The sequence below is a fragment of the Nyctereutes procyonoides genome, unplaced genomic scaffold (assembly GCF_905146905.1).
Source record: "Nyctereutes procyonoides isolate TBG_1078 unplaced genomic scaffold, NYPRO_anot_genome, whole genome shotgun sequence".
Taxonomy (NCBI): domain Eukaryota; kingdom Metazoa; phylum Chordata; class Mammalia; order Carnivora; family Canidae; genus Nyctereutes; species Nyctereutes procyonoides.
In genome coordinates this window covers 2,666,493-2,687,091 of record NW_026575128.1, presented here as the reverse complement: position 1 = coordinate 2,687,091, position 20,599 = coordinate 2,666,493, and the positions used below count along the sequence as shown (strand labels likewise).

General features: G+C 42.0%; 1 protein-coding gene across 1 annotated transcript in view; it reads left to right on the top strand.

Moving 5' to 3' along the window:
- Nucleotides 1–807: 807 nt before the first annotated feature.
- The window catches only part of SMAP2 (small ArfGAP2), a 47,454-nt gene continuing 27,662 nt past the window's right edge, over nucleotides 808–20,599 (top strand). Inside the window, exon 1 of the mRNA XM_055341802.1 lies at nucleotides 808–1,362. Within this exon, the coding sequence (XP_055197777.1) occupies nucleotides 1,260–1,362 (103 nt within the window). The 5' untranslated portion in view covers nucleotides 808–1,259. The remainder of the gene's footprint in view (nucleotides 1,363–20,599) is intronic.

The following is a 20,599-nucleotide window of genomic DNA, read 5'->3' as shown; positions in this document are numbered from 1 at the left end:
AGTCAGATGCTTAACCAACTGAGCCACCCAGGCTCCCCAAGAAGAGGATTTTTGTGGAGGGGTTCTGTGTAGTGAGGGTGGCTTTGGACAGTGATGCTTAATAATCATTTTAAGTAGTTCCCTATCGTGTGTTTTGCTGTAATCACCCTTCCTCTCTAGCACATCCCTCCAGATGACCTTTAGTGAACGTCTGCCGCACAGAACTGCGCTGTCTGGGGAGGATTTAAGACATGAAAGTATCCAGGCACCAGGTAAACAATGCCCTAAGATGGCAGGAAATCTAATGAACAGAGGAACCCAGAATTCAGTGGGAACAGTGAGAGGTGACCAGGATCCTCTGAAAACTTGGGGAGGATGTGTTGTCCCCGTTATCCCGGATTAGGGGGTTGGGCCCTCCATCTGGCTGTTGAGGAAAAGGACAAGCTGGATGACTTTGGAGTAGCCACAACCTTCAGGTTACATAAGAATGACAAATATTTAACTCACAGACACGTTTTGAGGATTATACTGGGATAATTCGTATAAGGCGCTTAACACAGAGCCTGGCACAGGGCAAGAACTCCGCAAGTGTTAATTGTCGAGGTCCTTCTCTTGCTTCCACTCCCTCCACTAGCTTTCCGCGCGGCTCCATTCATTCTTTTCCAAGGACGCGCGGGAGGCGTGGCCGCTCCGCCCCCTCCCCAAGCCCCGCCCCTGGCCGCCGCCCGGATTGGCTCCCGAGAGGCGGAGCCGAGGGAAGAGCCCGGCGCGACGCGGTAGGGGCGGGGCGCATGCGCGGGCTGGGCTGGGCGGAGGTGGAGAGGAAGAGCTGCCGGAAGTAGGCGGCTGAGGTGGTGGCCGAGCGGGCGGCAGCTGCCAGGGAAACCGAGGCGCGGGACTCGCTGCCGGCAGACCGACAGACCGACAGACTGACAGGCAGACAGACAGGCGGGCGGGCGGGGGGGCGTCTCTGCGCGCCCCGTTTGCCCGGGCTGAGGGTCTCTAAGTCCGGCAGCCTCCTCAGGACTCGGGCCTTTCCCTGAGCCCGCCAGGGGGCGCCGCGCTGAGGGGCTGCAGAGTGGGGGGCGGGCGCGGCTGACGAGAGAAGGGGCGCAGGGCCCGGCCCGAGGGAGGGCTCCCCACCCCCACCCCCACCCCTCACCCCCGCTCAGGAGGTGCCCCTGGGCGGGGGACCGGGAGTCCTCACCTCCCGACCGAGCAGGGGTTTCGGGGGGGGCGGGGAGGGCGCGTCGCCCTCTGCCCCCGGCGGCACCCTGGCCATGACGGGCAAGTCGGTGAAGGACGTGGATCGGTACCAGGCGGTCCTGGCCAACCTGCTGCTGGAGGAGGACAACAAGTTCTGTGCCGACTGCCAGTCCAAAGGTAGCGCATCCCTCCCGGCGGGCGAGGGGTCCAGCCTCCGGCCGCGCCGCGCAGGTGGCGTGTGCGGGGAGGGGGCTCCTGGGGCTTAGGCCGCCGATCCTGTCAGGTGGCCGGGCGCGTGCCCCTCTGGCTGGGCCGGCCGCTGGGCGCTCCGCGGCGCCGGCTCGGGGGGCGGGGGGCTGCGGGGGCGGGGGCGGGGGGCGCGCCGGTGAGCCGGTCGGCGCGGCGGGGCTCCGAGTGAGTTGCGGGCCGGCTGTCATTCCAGGGGCAGCCCGGAGCTCGCCGCCTTCCACAGGCAAAGCTGGGGGATGAACTGCAGTGTGTGTGCGTGTGTGTGTGTGTGTGTGGGCGGGTGGGGGGGGGAGGTGACATGACGGCAGGAAAACCACTTAAATTTTTTTTTTTTTTTTTTTTTTTTTTTAAGGCGGTGATGGTTGCTGCCCCGCTCTTGGCTGAGCAGCTCCCTCTGTCCTGTTACGGGCTTTGCTGAGACCTGGCAAGCGCGGGGTGGGGGTGGGGGTGGGGGGCTTTCTTCTTCCTGGATGTGTGAAGTGGGAACCTGCCGTATATGCTGTGACACAGTGCGGATTTCTAGACAGCCTGGCCCTGGCCGTGAAGTGCGTTGGAGGCTGTGTGTGTGTGTGTGTGTGTGTGTGTGTGTGCGCGCGCGCGCGGGCGCGGGCGCAGGGCACGTGCGGTGGGAGAAACTAGCGGCAGATCGTGGCTGGAGTGCAGGATCCGTTTAATCGGTGGAGAGAAAGAAACGGGGTGGATGCATCAGATTTGTCGCTTCTGGGGTCATTACAAAGGCGAAAATGGTGAAATATGAGCGCTGTGAATTGTCTTTGCTGTGCCCTCCAAGACGCATGATTTGATCCAATAAAAAATCAGTATGATAGGAAAGCTTGGTTATAAGTGAAGGCTGGGTTATTAGCACTGAAAATTTATAGATTCAAACTTCTGTGAATATTGTTTCCTTAATTTTCTCTTTTTAAAAGATTTTATTTATTTATTCATGAGAGAGAGAGAGAGAGAGAGAGAGAGAAAGAAGCAGAGACGCAGAGGGAGAAGCAGGCTCCGTGCAGGGAGCCCGACGTGGGACTCGGGCCTGGGTCTCCAGGATCAGGCCCTGGACTGAAGGTGGCGCTAAACCGCTGAGCCACCGGGGCTGCCCTTCTTTCTGCATTCTTTGGGATGTAATTGGAGAAGTTGGGGAAATTATTTTCCCTTTGGGGAGAAGGGAATAGTTCCCATTTTGGGAGCTATTGTTAAATTTGCTCCTGTTCGTAATGCAGTGGATTTACCACAGTTTTTTGCCATATAACATTTTGGGCACATGGTCTATAACAAAGATTCAAATGTATCTGTATTTATAGATATTGAGAAGGGAAGTACATGCCTAATTGATGCTCTTAGGTAATTGATGCTCTTAGGTAATTACCTTTTATTTTAGAAAAATAATGTTACGTTCTTCTTAAGAACAGGGGAATGATACATTGGTTTAAACACCTAATAGTATATTTTAATGTCCTCTTCCAAAAGATAAGTGGCATGTACTTTTAGGAAAGTATGTCCCCAGACTTCTCTCCTGAATTTTTGCCTTAGCAAGAATTTGCTTTAAAAAGTACTTTAGAATCTGATTATGTTGAGTAGGTTAATTTCTTATAGGTGACTCTTATTAAATCTTGTCCTAGACTTATTGGAACATTTCAGTGTAAAATTTAGGAGTATGTCTACTGGCTTTACTCAAATTCCCTTATGTCCTCAGTTAACAAATCTTGAGTCACAGTGAAGCAACCCACTAGAGTGACTCCCCACATTTGGGGAATCAAATGCCATTTTGATGATTAGTACTACCCCCAACTCTCCATTTCTCCTACCACTCATACTTACTCATATTCCAATGAAATATAGCGCATGGAAGGGAGAGCTTGATTCATCACTTCTTCCACCAAATTTTCCATTGCTCTTTATCAATAGCATCACTGGGGATCAGGTAATGAACATTAGTTAATTCTTGATGAGAATCACTAACTGCTGGGTTGTAAACTTTATCAACGGCTATTAATGGTAGAATCCTGGTTCCTGAAACTATTTATTTTCACAAATTAGTTTTACATTTTGGCTTGGTGGCTTCAGTAACTTGGCCATTGTATTAAACTTGAGATGACAAGATGTCCATCATCTTTCAAGTCATTTAAATAACATGTTGTTTAGGTCTCAGTTTATTCAGTTTGTGAATTATCTGGCTCCTTGCACTCTTTCAGTCCTTCTCATTCGTTTTCCTCCTCCTTTTCCCTAATTTTGGTTGTTATCATGATCATACAGGCAACTATTGGATCTTGGAAGGAAGAGACACTTGTATCAAATTAAGTTACGTTTTAGCTCTGGTAAAAAATACATGTAGTGGGAGGAGGTATTTAAAAGCTATTTGGTTTGGAAAATGAGATTTTGATCTGAGTTTATTCATCCCTGTGTCTCATGTTGTTTCTTTTTTTTTTTTTTCTGCCCCTCTCACGTTGTTTCTTACTTAGAAAATTAAGAGCTAATTGGACAGGACCTGATGAATGATTGCTGATCTATTAATATTAAATCAGATGATGTAGCCCTGGATTGCAGACCTGTGAGCAGTATTTTTTCTGATGTTCTAAAATAACCCTTTGGCAGTGGCTCTTCTTTTTAAAATCTTATACTTGTTTAAGGATGTTATTATCTTCAGCTATGTAATACGAACATCAGAGTAGAGAACAAGCATGTGTTTTCTTTACGAAGTACGAGTTTTGTTGGTCCTGGGATTTTTGACTCTCTTAAGCACAAGACTCACCAGTTTCTGGGACCCCTAAGACATTGAAGTGATTCCTGCGTGGCAAAGAGAGCTGCTTAAGTATTGCCTTTAAAAAAATGCTTTGACATACTTTTAGGCCCAAAGATATGGTGTCCTCATCACCCAAAGATATCGTGACCTTTAGGGTAAATTTTTGGACTGACTTACATAGTTTTAGGACAAAGGACAAACATGTTGAAAATTCCAGATATGTCAGTGGTAACTCTAACTAGTTTAGGACCGATTTTTGGATAGACCCTTGTGGAGCTGTACTAGTCCAAAGCTTAATCTTTAGCTCTGCAGTTCCATATTTTATCCGTGTGCCTGGAATAACTCTTAACCTCTCCAGAGACTGGTTTAAAGTAGGCACTATCTTATTTACCATGTAAGAATTCTGTCTTTCTCATGACTTGAATACCTGTGTCCACTACTGGGACATTACTTCCTCCATCTTGAGGTTTATAAAAAAATTGAGAGCTTTTCAATGAGCAAAGAATTCAAATTCAAGAGATTTGATGGTCTTGTGGAATATTTACTTCAGGCTGTGAAGCACCACCTGGAATTCTGGAGTTTGACAGAAACTTTGTAATATTTTGTGCTTTTCTGCTACATCCTGCCTGAAATGTTTTACCTTGAATTACCTAACCATTGCCTCTGCTCCAATTTCCATTATATACTCTTAAATTTAAATTTACTTTTTGGAAAAGGTAGCACTTTCATGTGTTCAAAATTTAAAAGGCACAGAGGTGAACATGTACAATGAAAAGTTGTGTTCTTATTCCCTGATCCCTTAGCCACCATTTTCCTTCCCTTCCTAGAAGGAATGGCTTTTGGTAATTTCTTATGGGACTTTTAAGAGATAATATATGCACAGGCAAACAACTACATTTAAATGTATTTTTCTGCAGTGTTTTTATGGAAGTAGTAGTATATTACGGTTCATGGCACCTTGCATTTTTCAATCAGCATTATAACATGGAAAACGTGAAAATGCTGTCTCAATGCACATTGAGCGGTTCTTCATTCTTTCAAGGGATTTTTCTAAGGCTATCCCTTAGGTTATCTTGATTAAGTTGAAAGATATGCTTAAGGGATTTGGAAACATCTGCTCTTGTTGAAGGTATCTTAGAAAGTGTCCTAGGCCTATCCATAGCCCGTATAAGCCTACCCTTCAGATGGGAGAGAAGCAAAGTAATGGAAAGGGCTGTAGACTTGATGTTGAAATGTCCAGTTAAACTCCTTCACTCAGGTTATTTTAGCTTTGTGACATTCAGCACTGTACCAAAGTTTCTCAGTTTAATTTTCCTCACTTGAAAAATCAAAGTGCCTTGTAAACTAAAGTGTCATACAAATTTAAGATTACTTATTACCACGATTGCTGGTCTTATTTACTCTATCTTGGTTTTATTTGTTTCACTTTCTGACTTTATCCCCTTAAATACTCTGGTTACTGGAAGCCATGGTTAGTATGACTCACCCAATAATTCCCTAGTCTTTAAGCCAAAACCATTTCCTATACATGGAGGTTCTGGCATTTTTGCAGATGTACTTTATGGTACTCTTGAGGATGGTCTCTGGATGTTTCCTCACTCTTTCAACTTGTATGAAAGATTAGACGAGGAAATCTTTGTGTAGAAATTTTCTAAAGTAGTCCTAAATTTTAACTCCAGTAAATTAATCTCTAGCTTTGTTTTATATTTATTTTGTGTTGATAGCTAAGTCATTGCTAGTTAAGTAGCACTCCTTAAAACATGAACTTTCCTATCAATTTTTGATTACTTTACCTATTTCTGTGGCACCTTTTGAGAGATTAAAACAGTTCCATCAGATTTAGACAACAGAAGTTTTGTGTCCATCTCTCATTGTTAAACATCCTTCTCCAGCCAAGATCAAGTAACTTTCTGAGTTTTTACAGCTAATGCACCTTAACTTGAACAGTCATGGTTAGCTTGACACAGTTACACTGAATGTAATTTATCAAAGTCCTCATTAGATTGTCTTTTAATATGAACTTGTTAAGCCTGTTTTCCCTGGGAGATACTTTTCTATTTGTTCTCCTTGTCCTTTAAATATCATTCTGTGGCAGTGGGATAGAGTATAAAATGCCTTATCACTTAGAGGGAACTCTGCAAGCCTGCAATCCCACACTATATATATTAGTTCTGAAAATATTTGTTAAGCACTTACTTTGTGTCAGACACCGTATCAGGATATTTGGTAGATTCAGATCCTGTCTTTGGTCTGAGGGATCATACAGTTGAATGGGGAAGCAGATGTGTAAACTGATAAAAGATGCAATGTAGTATTATCATGATGGCATTGCGTTCAGGGAGATACGAAAGCGCTGGAGAAAGTAAACAAGTCTGCCTCAGGAAGTCATGGTTTCAAAGAGACAAGTAGGCTGTGTCTTGAATGATAAGCATGACTTTGCCAGGTGAATTTAAGGGACTTGGCATTTTAAGCAGAGGAAAACAGAATGTACAAGGCCTCTAAGGTATTGAGTGTATGTCAGTGTGGGGGGGATTATCTAGTATTTTGACTACATGTTGGGGAGTGGGGTAGGCAGGGGCCAATAAGGTAAAAATGCTAGCCCTGTAGTTGATTTGCTGTATCATAATGAGATAAATATGCTTTAGACTCTCTGTTGTGTAAGAAGTCCATACGATTGGAAGTCCAATAGCTGGTACTCAATGAAATTATAAGTATTGCGGACATGAGATGTTTTCTAACTGATGAATAGTTAAAAAGGTCTCAGTGTTGTGCCTACAAGACCACATGGAAGTGTACCTTCATGAGTACATTAAATTATCTTAGAAAAGTCTAGTGAAGTGCCAGCGTAGATACTATGTCCTTTCTGGAGTTGATACTGATTTTTGAGGCTGAGCATGCTTATATACTCAAGTGGCCTAGGAGTGCTGAATATTTGATGTGTGCACTTAGTTGCTCAGTGCTTAGGAGATATAAGCAGGTAGTGTAGCCTGATCTCTCAGTATACTTTTCAGCAAATCTATTGCTTTCCAATAAATCAGAAAACTACTTTCTGCATTTTCCCTCTGATGTCATTATGAAATGTAGGTGGCAGCTTTCTTGGGCACAGTTGTCTATATAACTGTTCACCACATGAGTCATTGTCTGTTTCTATTCTTCTGCCTGAAAATTCCATCTTGGAAATGATGTCATGCAATTAGTGACTGCTACACTTCTCTCATTATGCACATTGACAGCTGGCTCTGTATGTTATGTTAATGCACCCTGCCTATGCCACAGACAAGGGACAAAGTGACCTGTTAAATGGACTCAGACTCAACTGCTCCAAATGTTATCTCCTGTAAAAAAGATGGCAAGCAGGAATCTGCATAAAACACACTTATGTTTTATATTCTAAGCATGCAGTGCCTAACTTCTGTTATTGTGTCTGCTTAAATCCTTATCGCAGTTGTACTTCTGTTTGAGCAAGTGGCCAGTTTAAGTAGATACTAATTTTGAAGAAGTTCTGTATTGGCCCCTGGAATGTGACAGTTCAGCTTAACTACACTGAAAAGGTAGGAATCAAATCTATGTAGAATAGAACACCTTAAAGTTAATTCACTTTTACCAAATTCCTCTACTGTTAAATAAATATTTCTGTACTGATAAATTTTTTAAAATTATAATGTGCCACAGTTAACATGCCCCCTAGATTGTAAGCTCCATGAGGGCAGAGGTGGTTTGCCTCTTTCATTCACGTAGTATTCTTAGAACCTAGAGTAGTGCTTGGCATAGATGTAGCTCTTAGTAAATATTTGTTTGAATGAATGAACTGATCTTGTCATCTATAAATCCTTTGTTTCTTATTAGAAGAAATCATTAACAGGTTATCTGAATATTTGTTTCTTTTTTTTAAAAGATTTTATTTATTTATTCATGAGAGACACACACACACACACACACACAGAGAGAGAGAGAGAGAGGCAGAGACACAGGCAGAGGGAGAAGCAAGTTCCATGCAGAGAGCCCGATGTGGGACTTGATCCCAGGTCTTCAGGATCAGGCCCTGGGCTGAAGGCAGATGCCAAATCGCTGAGCCACCTGGGCTGCCCTGAATATTTGTTTAGTTCTTAAGAAAGCTAAGTTTTAAAACATTTTTTTTATTTTTAAGATTTTGTTTATTTATTCATGAGACACACAGAGGCAGAGACATAAACAGAGGGAGAAGCAGGCTCTCTGCGGGAGAGCCTGGTGCAGGACTCAATCCCAGGACCCCAGGATCATGCATGACCTGAGCCAAAAGCAGACGCTCAACCACTGAGCCACATAGGGTGCCTCTAAAACATATTTTAAAGTCCAGGACCGGGATCCCTGGGTGGCGCAGCGGTTTGGCGCCTGCCTTTGGCCCAGGGCGCGATCCTGGAGACCCGGGATCGAATCCCACATCGGGCTCCCAGTGCATGGAGCCTGCTTCTCCCTCTGCCTGTGTCTCTGCCTCTCTCTCTCTCTCTCTGTGACTATCATAAATAAATAAATTAAAAAAGAAAAAAATCTTTATTTAAAAAAATAAAAAAAATAAAGTCCAGGACCTATCAGGGAAACAGAAACCACTGTAGGTAGTAGAAGCAGAGGGAATTTAATCTACAGAATAGGTTACACTGATGATATAAGAGCCTAGAAGGTAAGTGGGCCGGTGAGGTAACCGAGGGATTAGCAATACCTGGGAGCTAGTGTGCCCCTAAGGAAATTAGAAGGTGCTGGTGTCACCAAAGGCCAGAAGTCTGAGCTATCTGGTGTGAGCTAGAAGCATGGAAAGAAAAGCTGTTTGATGGCAGCTAGAACTGTGACCCTATTAAGAGAGCATTACCCTGGCTTCCCTCTCCTCCTACCTCTTACCCTTATTGGTTACCTCCCATTGATGGAACTTACTCAGAAACCAGTTGGCGGGGGAGCCTAGGAGATGTAGTTCCCACTGACAGAGTGGAGCAAGAGTAGGATCTAAGTGGAAATAGGCAGAGGCCCAAAGACACTTAAAAAAATCTCCCAAGATGCAATTCTTTCTCCTTGTAGGTCAGCAGTTATTTTGGACAAGAGGTAAGAAGGGTTTTCAGACAGATACAACCCTTTGTGCTTCTAAAGAATCTTAACTGTTGCTGAAACAATACTTAGTCCCTGGAAGTAATGTAACAAGTCAGTCATTGCCTAAATAATTAGGATGTGACCAGGAAAATTGGCTTCTGTTGAATCTTCTGACCAATTTATCATTGGTCGCTTCTACTGGTAGTTTATCATTTTGGTTACTCAGGAAATAAGTTCCTACCCTGTTGATCCTGGGATGTGATTTTGTGTGTGTGTGTGTGTGTGTGTGTGTGTGTGTGTGTGTGTGTATGTACATATGTGTATATACACACATACATTGAGCTTGTCCCATCTATAACTGAAAGACTTGAGTCAACACATGAGATGTACAAAGACAATTTTGAGGATTGCAACCTCATGGTACAGATTAGACTTTCTTTGACAGTTAAGGTAATTGCAGTAGAGCTAATTTTCTTTGTGCCACATATCATTTTAACTAGTCTCATTGGTTTGTTGGGGTATTTCCCCCACAGCTTCAGCTAGGTTAGCAGTGTGGGAGGCAGGTGAGACCACTGGACCAACTTTCTTCTCTACTGGACCTGAAAAATATTTTTTGTCTTACAAGAAAGGTTGGTGCTGCTCCATTGAAAGGCAAAGCTTTCTAAGTTATTGCTAGTAGTTTTCTTCTTGATTATAAAGTGTTTAATGAGTTACTTGATAGAAGTTTGGCACTTTCTAGAAGGGCTTTTTTTGTCAATCAGGTCACCTGCCTTTGGGCCCCTGCTACATTAATGGAATTGGTGGAACTAGGCCAGCAAAGGTTTTTAGTGGAGTGTGAGTACGTTTCTCTTTAGGCTGTTATTTTCCACAGAGGCCACAGGTAGGGGACTCTGAGTAAAGTTGCCATCTATAAAAATTGCATAGGTTTGGTTGTTTTTCCCTTTCCTCCAAAATTTAATTTCCTCTTGGCAGGTATAATTCACAGATGTAATTAAAAAGTAATTTGGTTCTAAAAAGCATATGAGACTGCTTCCCAGAGTACCAGTTCTTTTCAGCCAGTTCATTTCAATTTAAGAGGTACATCTATGCATTTTTGAAGCCTCATGTTTAATAATTACAATATTTTGCTACTGTATTTGACTCTTCCATTTTCCAAACTTTCTCCTTCCCTACCCCACTCTTTTGGCTCCTGTATTTCTCCACAGGCTTTGTGGATGCTGGTCCATTGATGGCTGAACTGCAGTTTCCTTCCCAGTGGAAAACCCCAGAGATGAGCCAAATCTGCCTTCAGCTGTGGCCATCCATCAGTGTAAGGTTGCCCTGGTGGTTGTCTTCAGTTTGTCCAACACTCCTCTGCTCTACTCCCCCTCCCCCATTCTCCCTCCTGTGTAGCTGAAACTAGCCCTGAATTCCCACCTTTTTAACATATCACTGGGTAGTAATAAGATTTTAATATCGATGCTTCTTTTCATTTTCAAGTAATGTGAAGTAGTTCTCTGACCATTTTTGTTGACCATAGCCCTGTGTTCCCTGCCCCTCCCCCACTCCGTTTGCATATTTCCTATGGGTATTCTGGTTTGTTTTTAAACGCATATAGGATATAATTTATTTAGAAAGTTTTGAATTTCATAAGCCCAATTAGAGAATGCTTGGTTGATTTCTTTTTTTTAATTTCAAGTCAGAGCTTTCAAAAAAAAATTTCTTAATTTGAAACAATGAGAACTGGAGCTCTCAGGCTCCATGTCCTTTCTCCTCACCCAAAAAATAAATGTGTAATGTTCCCATTTTATTATGTGTTGAAAATAGTAAAACAAATACAGGAGTAAGAGAGACAATCTCTCAGCTGTAGCCAATAAGCTTGGCCTAGAGTGATTTGAGAGAACAGAGCACCTTTTTTTTTTTTTTTCCTCAAACAAACATGCTGTCTTTAACAGCTAATGTTGGGAAGGCCATAAAATCCCCAAACCCCTACCACAGAGCTTACATCTTTAGTTTCAAGTTTACTTATTAATCCTACAACGTTACTTCCTGAAGTGCCCTCAAAGTACATTTGTTGTTCACCTTCTTCCTCTTTCCTTGCCTTTCTGGAAGTCCCCCAATGTGTAGATTTAGAAATGAGTTCTCTAGTGTTTCAAGCGTTGAGTTAAACTTGTTAATATTGTTTAGATGGTTGCTTTTGTTCTTATGCCTTTAAAAAATAATTTCTTACAGAGTTTTCTGTGTGAGCTGGTAACATCTTATGCTGCAACATAAAGCTCATAAAGGAGAGGGTGCTGGTGTCTTCTTGTTGATACTTTACCACTTGGGGTATAACTAACCCAAGCCCTTTGATGAGAAATAGGAAGGAAATTCCCTGTTCTTACCATGATGCTTTTGTTCAAAATAGCAGTAAAACAGCACAGTTAATGAAAAAACCAATTTAAATGTGACAGCTGATTTGAGAAAGAAAGAGTGAAATGATTCAGGCTCTTCTGCTATGTTGAAACATATTTATCGAAAGAATAGCTGTTGAGCATGAGACCCTGTCTCTCTGAAGGTAGGCTGGAGGAATTTTGTTAGAGGAGCTGTTTTAGACCAAGGAGAATTGTGAGGAAAAACTCTTTACCAAAGTGTGAGTGCTGTGTTAACATCCTAGCTTGTAGGTGAGAGAAGGGAAGAATCATTAAACGCAGCATTGGGAGGAAGATTCTAAAGCAGTTCCTCTGAGCATTCTGACTTTATTCTGAGCCTAGTTTCTGAACAGGAGTCTGGTACAACTGACTCAAATCAGGGGCCCATATTGTGGGCAGAGTAAAAATAGGGCTCAGTTTCGTTAGACTTCTTAATGCATTTAAGGAAGAAAAAAGATTCATAACCATAGACCAGTTATTTTTTCTCTTGTGGGATATTGGGGGGTGGGGATGCATGAGGATCCTCCTTATACTTACCAGCTAAAAATCACTAAATACTATTTCTTTAAAAAGCAAACACTTTGGGATGCCTGGGTGGCTCAGTTGGTAGGGCAGTTAACTCTTGATTTTGGCTCAGGTCATGATCTTGGTCAATAGGATCAAGCATCCCCCCCACTCCACCCCACCTCATCACCCCATCAGGCTCCATGCTCGACACAGAGTATGCTTGTCCCCCCCCCACCCCTGTGCTCTCTCTCATAAATAAATAAATAAAATCTTTTAAAAAAGCAAACACTTTATTTTTTTCAGATTTTGAAAGTTATATTTGTGAAAAAAATCTTTGGGAAGTATGAGAAAGCATAATGATGCAGAAGATATTTCATTTAATCCCTATCATCCATTTTTTTTTACTTGTACTTATTCCATAATAATTTTATATCATTATTGTTTTAACATTTATCATAACCATTTTTATAACATTAATGACATTTAAATACCTTTATTATATTCCATTATTTGAATATGTCATTATTTAACTCTTGCCCATTGTTGAACATTCAAATTATTAGTTTTTCAGTATCATAAATAATGGTACAATGTAAATTTTTGTGTTGCTGTTAGACTTATGGGTTATTCATGTGATCAGAGGTGAGTGGTCACTTGAGCCCTCTAATTTTCAAAGGTTGTTAGGGAGTCCTCTGGGCTGAGCCCATGCAGAGACAGCCTTGCTATGGATTGTCATTCTGAACTGCTTCACTGTAGTGGACATATGTTGAGGCAATGGAGAGATATTGTGTTGAAGTATGGAGAATCCTGGCTTGACCATAAGGAACAGATTTATGGAACATGATCACAGCAAGATAGGCCAAGATATATTCATATCTCATGCACAATCTTCACATTATATGCTTTGAAATATGGAAATATTGTGTATTCATCAGCATCTTAATGTTGTTCACACTCTCCTCTCTCACTTAACCAGTCCACTGGGAAGGTGGATTAGAGGTCCTACATTGGTAGAAAGGGATTAAGACTACTGGGTTTTTGTTTGTTTGTTTTGTTTAAGATTTATTTATTTGAGAGAGAGAGCAGTGGGGAGGGGCAGAGGGTGAGGGAGAGATAGTCTTAAGTAGACTCCATGCTGAGGGCAAAGCCTGATGTAGGGTTCATTCTTAGCACCCTGAGATCATGACCTAAGCTGAAACCAAGAGTTGGGTGCTTAGAGCCACCCAAGCATCCCTGGTTCTTTTTTCAATAAGACCTTTCTTTGGACTATAAATTACATCAAGACAGGGACTGTGTTCCATGGGTATCTGTATACATAATGCACAGCATCTGGCACATAGTGTCTATGCCTACATCATGAACCCTGTTACTTTATTAATGTGTGTTCAGATCATATTTTTATTATTTATTTATTTATTTGTAAAGATTTTATTTATTTATTCGTGAGAGACCCAGAGAGAGAGAGTCAGAGATATAGGCAGAGGGAGAAGCAGGCTCCCTGCAGGGAGCTGGATGTGTGACTCGATCCTGAGACTCCAGGATCATGCCCTGGGCTGAAGGGAGGTGCTCAACTACTGAGCCACCCAGGCATCTCAGATCATATTCTTTCTTAAAAATATTTTATTTGGGATCCCTGGGTGGCGCAGCGGTTTGGCGCCTGCCTTTGGCCCAGGGCGCGATCCTGGAGACCCGGGATCAAATCCCGCATCAGGCTCCTGGTGCATGGAGCCTGCTTCTCCCTCTGCCTGTGTCTCTGCCTCTCTCTCTCTCTGTATGACTATCGTAAATAAATTAAAAAAAATTTTTTTAAAAAAAGAGTCTGTTTGTTAAAAAATTTTTTTTTGTTTGAGAGAGAGAGAGAGAGAGCGCGAGAGAGCATGAGCGCACAAGTGGGGGGAGGGGGAAAGGAGAAGCAGAAGCAGGGTCCCCACTGGCAGAGAACCTCGATGCAGGGCTCTATCCCAAGCCCCTGGAATCATGACCTGAACCGAAGGCAGACACTTAACCGGCTGAGCCACCCAGGCACTCCCAGATCATATGCTTTATTTGTTTTGTTTTCTGAAAGTCATCCTCATGCTTTTAAACTCAGATACTTGAAGATCTGTGACATTCCGGGAAACTGAGCAGGTAAATTTCCTGGTTGCTTTGTTGGAATTAATTTCTTCATACCATTTTTATTTTGTGCTTCTGACACATGTGCCACATTGAAACCTGGAGCCAGTCACGAAGCCAGTACTCTGCCCTCTCAGAGGTTTTAGTGTGACACATCATCTTGCATCTTGGGAGAAATGTAGCATGGAGTGTGAAACAGGAGGCTGAAAAAGCACTCCTTTAGCCTTTTTGTGGAATGGGAGTAAATATTTAGACACTGTTCTCAGGTGCTGCAGAAATTAATAACCTTGCAGCGGTTTTAGAAGCTCTTCTTATACCTACTGGAACAGTTTGTTTAATTTGAAGAACCTTGCTTTGGCTCTTTTGAAGTTGTGATTTTTTTTTCCCTAGAGACCTGCCCTGGGTTCCTCAACAGAATGTTCTGTTTGCAGGATCTCTCTATCCACACCACTGACATTTGCCCCACTCCCTTAGTACCACACCTTCTGACCTGAATCTCATTATACTCAATTCTGAAACATCTAGTTTTGAAACATGGTAGTGTTTTCGTTTTGAAAGGGCCAGATCTTCACCCTTTGCTCTCCTCCCTTAGGCCAGGGCTATTTTGATGACTAACATTCAGCATGCCACTGAACTAACTGTACTTTGATCCCAGAATTCATTTCTAGTCTGCTGTTTGTTTGGAAATGGAAGTTTTCTAGATTGTTTGGGTATGGTTGTGATTCAATTAAACTGACACTGATTTTCCATCTGTTTGCCATTGTTTGGGGCTCCTCTGTGCATTAGGAAAGCTGCTACACACGGTTGCAGAGAGGTCATGTGTCTGTGGTCTCGCACAGGGGTTTGTTTGTGGACTCAGGTTTTGGGTAAAGCTTCCTCTGGCTGAAAGGCATGAGCCTCCCTTCAAATAATTGAAAGACATAATCTGCCTGGCCACTTGTTCTTGGGCTCTAGTATATTCCACTCGTCTCTACTTCTGGGCTTCCTTTGAGGAAGAAGAATGTGGGTAGGAAGGGATGTGAATAAGCCTTCATATCCAGTCTCAGATGTTGGGCTTCCCAGCAGCAGAGAGTGAATTGTATGTTGTAATAGAAAAGACCACCTAAAGAACAGGATATCGATTTAGGGACCATTATTGAACATCTGTGTGTAACATACAGTTGGGGGTGTGTAGAGATGATTCTAATTCCATCCCAGCTAGTGATTTCTTCTCTGAGCTTAGGTAATGACCTCTTTGGGCCTTAGTTTCTCCAGATGTGCTTGGACTAGATAACCCTTAGGGTTCTTCCAACTTTGGAATTCTGTATCTAAATGTTTATCTGTTTGTTACAGAACAAGAGAAGAGATTTTCCAACAAAACTGGTATATTCTTATATCTCACATGCTTCAGACTAAATGGCCTGGAAATGATACCTGTAGAGAAGGACTTCTCAACTTCAGCAGTATTGATGTTTTGGATACTTCTATGTTGAGAGATTGTCCTGTGCCTTGTAGTATGTTTACCAGCATCTCTGGCCTTGCCCACTAGATGCCAGTAGCATTCTCCTCCTACTCTCCGCCAGTTCTGACACCTAAAAATGTCTTCAGATATTGATGTTGCCCCTGAGGGGATATTGCTTCTTTTGAGAAGCACTGCTTCAGAGAGAGAGAAGAGTGGTGCTTTTTGAATGTGGGCTATTTTTAATGTCTATTTTCATATTGTTCCTCTTCTGCTTATTACCAATCCTGGGATTGAATGAAGAGCAACCTCTTGGTCAAGAGCTATATCACTCTTCTTTAATAGATTCTTTTCAAGATACGCCTTTCCTAACTTTGCATCCTCAGTATTTTTTTCAGGATATGAATAGATACTAATTATTGCCAAGAGGAAGTTAAGGCTTTAACCTGAAACCACCTAAAAATATATAAAGAAGTAAATGTCCCCAGGGGTTGAAGACAGTGCTTCTAGTGAATCAAGTGAACTTTTGTTACCTGAAGTGAGGTCATGAGTGATAGGACATTTGTTTAATTATAATAACAAGTTTTGAAATATCAGGTCCGCCTGGTCAACTTTGAAATGGTTGCCTAGCTTTTAGCGCAGCGATCCCTCCGTGTACACCTCCTTCTCACAGCCTGCTGTTAACCATTGAGGTAGTGATTGGAATGTACCAGTTCTCTTAGGAGATCTAATTTTAATACTTGTTACTTTTGCTGTAATATATTGGTTTTAGGTTGAATAACTGCATTTTCCCTCAGTGTGATCTTTTCCTCATTTCTTCTAAATCTACAGTCTTGACTGTGTTGGATACAGAATGATGGCTGTTTGCTGACTGGGTAGAGTATGATTTGTGAGCATCCTTGCTGGGATGCTGTGGGATCCCAAAGCCATGATTGAGACACTTAAGCCTGTGTCAGTCCCTTTCCCTTGGTCCTGGCAGGCTCCGCGTTCCATCCCAGCTGAGCCTTTGCTGGAGTAATTGCCCACATAGAGCCTGCAAGCCAAACAATTGTTCGTACTGAGATAGTCTCACTGTTTAGCTCCTAATGAAACAATCTCCTTCCTGCCCCCAATGAAAGCAGCTATTTTTTATTTCCTCCCTCCCTTTTTGGAGAAGCTATGTCTCAGCCGCCCCTCTTCTATCTTATTCAAAAATGCTTTAAGCAGAGTCTTTGTGCAGAGGAAATTGGCTAGAGCCAAAATATCATGGGCTAACCAGGAGACAAAGAGCATTAAGGATACCCTTTCCCTAACTTTTTATGTAGGATATTTAAATTAACTCTGTGTGATTTTCTGAGTAATAGGCAATTTAAACCTCAAGTCCACATAAAAAAAATACTAGGTTTTTATTTATTTATTTATTTAACCTAAAAAACGTTTATTTGTTTATTCATAAGGGACACACACACACACACACACACACACACAGAGGCAGAGACATAGGCAGAAGGAGAAGCAGGCTCCCCACAGGGAGCCCGATGTGGGACTTGATCCCAGAACCCTGGGATCAGGACCTGAGCCGAAGGCAGATGCTCAGTCACTGAGCCACCCAGGTGCCTCCAAATACTAGATTTTAAAAAATATACTAAGTTAGTTGTACATAAAGGAGCTTGCAGAACTAAGCAATAAGAAAAATAAAACCCAACAACAAAACAACCATAGATAGATGAGTGCCACAGGACAACAATAAGATGTTCTGGGAATCAGGGCAGGAAGGAGAAGAGGCCTGATTGGGAAAGTGGATAGAGCAAGTTTTTCACAAAATGATGTTTTGCAAATGCAAGTAGTGGCCCAGGTACAGCTATTTGTGAGAGATCCAAAGTTGACCAGGAAAGTATAAGTAGTCCAGTTTTCCATACCAAAATTTAGAACATCCAAAATATGAATTTAGGAGGGAGAGCCCAAAGTAGAAATGATAGGTTCCCCAGGCCGCTCCAATGTGTCCTGCTTCTCTTTCCCACTCTGGGTTGCTTCTTCTGGATTATCAATGCTTTATCACGTTGCTGTCTCTGTTCTGAAACTCTGGCTCAAATAGAGACACAAATCACTTCCTTTGATTCTTTCCCCTTAGCCCTATTAAAATTGTTCAGAACTTTGAGTACAAAGGGAGAACAAAAAATGAATTTATTATGAAATATATGAAACTAAAAATCACCCTTTCATTTAAAAAAATATTTATTTATTTGACAGAATGAGAGAGAGCACAAGCAGGGTGGGAACAGCAGAGGGAGAGGGAGAGGGAGAAGCAGGTTCCCTGCTGAGCAAGGAACTCGATGCAGGGCTTGATCACAGAACCCCAGGATCATGACCTGGCCTGAAGGTGGATGCTTAACCCACTGAGTCACCCAGGCTCCCCAATAATCACCATTTCAAAGCTTAATTGCTGATCCTGCTTTGGCTCGTGCCCTAGCCCCTGTTCTACTTCCTAATCCTAAAGTCTCTGTGCCTTAGCTTTATAGAACCAGTGTAGCTTCCTGGTTACTTTGCTTGATTTGTTTTTGCTGAGCATCATGCTCTCCTCTATGTGAAAGGTGCTATCATAGGATCCACCACCCAGGAGTTTACTCTCTAGAGAACTTGACCTAGAGGTAAAACGAAATTTGTCTTCTTGTGTTACTGCTCATGTAGGGCTCTTTTACTCATTTCTCTGTAGTTAGGCATTTAGGCCTCTTCCTGAGGTAATCGACATAATTAGAGACCTCATCCTCCTAGTAGAAATGAAGGTTCTCCAGAAAGAGTGAGGCTTTCCACTTGGAGGCCCAGTAGTAGGTACCACAACTTGTATACTACTCTCTCACGGGAGGATTTATTTAACAAGAACTGTGTACATACTGTGTTTTTTTTTTTTAAGGGAAAACTTTTATTTTGACTGCATTAAAATGTAAAAACAGTTAAACAGCAAAGTACATTCTTTTTTTAATAGCAAAGCACATTCTAAATGAAGTAACAGTGGTTAAAAAGAAATTTAGAAATTAAGAAAGAAATAATTGCAAAATGTTAATTCCCCTAAATTAATCTATAAATATAGGGCTAAATGGATATAAATATTACTAAGTTTAGCCGGGGGGGGGGGTGTTGTTTATTTTTTGCTTGTTTGTTTTTTAGAGGGAGGAGAGGCAGAGGGAGAGAGAGAATCTCCAGCAGATTCGTTGCTGGGCTTGGAGCCCATCTAGGGGCTCAATCGATCTCACGATCCTGAGATCATGACCTGAGCCGAAATCAAGAGTCAGATGCTCAACCAAGTGAGCCACCCAGTCATCTGTGTTGCACTGTTTTTAAAACTAATAAAAATTTATTGAGATAAATACTACGTTACTTTTGTAGATTTTAAAATAACAGCTCATTGCATTTCCTGTATTGTTTCAGGTATCTCTACATGATTGTGTCAAACTTCAGTTAATGGTTTAAGTGATAGTGAATATTTTATTTCCATCAAAGTGCAATAATTGTATGGTCCAATTTGGACCAATGAATTATTAATAACATGTTCCTAAGAATGATATTTTTTTAATTTGAATTCATTTAGCCTACATACAGTACATCATTAGTTTCAGTTGTAGTGTTCAATAATTTATCAGTGGTGTATAACACCCAGTGCTCATCACATCGTATGCCTTCCTTAAGGGCCATCACCCAATTACCTAAGAATGATATTAAGCAGTATCTTAGAAATTATGAGAGCAAATGTAGCATGCATTAAATAACAGCCATTTCCTAAAAATAAATAAAATTACTTTTTTAAAAGATTTTATTTATTTATTCATGAGAGACACAGAAAGAGAGAAAGAGGGAGAGACACAGGCAGAGGAGAAGCAGGCTCCATGCAGGGAGCCTGATGTGGGACTCTATCCCAGGACTCCAGGATCACGCCCTGAGCCAAAGGCACATGCTTAACAGCTGAGCCACTTAGGCATCCCCAAAATTACTTTTAAAGAGAGAAATGGGCAAATGTCTCATGGATGGTTGTGGATGATCAGGGGGCAGCTCCTGTAGAAAAAAAATCAAACCTGCATGTGACCCTAAGTCCCTCAGGCCTCACGATTTAACCCTCCTCCTTCCTGGGGAACCTGATGAAGGAGAGGGATGCCCTGGCTCATTCAGGCCTCTGCTTGCTGAATGGCTACTGAGGGGAAGTTGGAATTTAAACTCTTTTGGCTAAGTTTTGTCTGCTGTGACCATTTTCTTTTCTTAGCTCATTGAGCTTTCCTCTCAGTCGACAGGGGCGCCAACCAACTTTGTTGAGTTTTTTTTCTCATGGGACATAATCTGTCTTTGGCAGAGGAAGTGTTTCGTTCCAGTTCTCTCTCTAGGTCTTTGGCCCTTTTTTCATAGGAGCTGCTGCTGTTTTCATGCACTTTGGGAAGTTTCTTTATTTCTAAGCTGTTTATTTCTAAGTTATCCCCTTGATTAGCTTTCTGCACTTTTCATTATGTGTTCTTGCTATAGTTAGGTCAGTGTTTGAAGTTTCAGCTTAAGCTCTTGAATTTTACTTTTAAGCTATGAATATTTAAATTGCAAAGATGCTTGCTCAGTTTGGAAATTTCTCATTGGACCTGTAAGCTCTTTTTTCATTTGATTTTTTTCATATAGTTTTTTTTAAATGTTCCATGCTTTTTTTCTTCAAGCTTTTTTAAGGGGGTGTTTAAGTTAACAGCATGGATGAGTTTCTTCAAATCAACTTTGGACTCGTCTAGATGGTCTCTGTTTTCTGATCCACTCTTTTTGTCTAATCCCAAATTGCCATCATTCATGTAATCTCTAAAGAGAGCAGGCATGTATACCATCTCAGGACAGTTTCAGTCATAGATTTTTAGCTGGCTCTCTGTATCATTTATGCCTATTTCATTTTTGTCTTTGAGTTTTCAAGCATTTTTTTTCCTT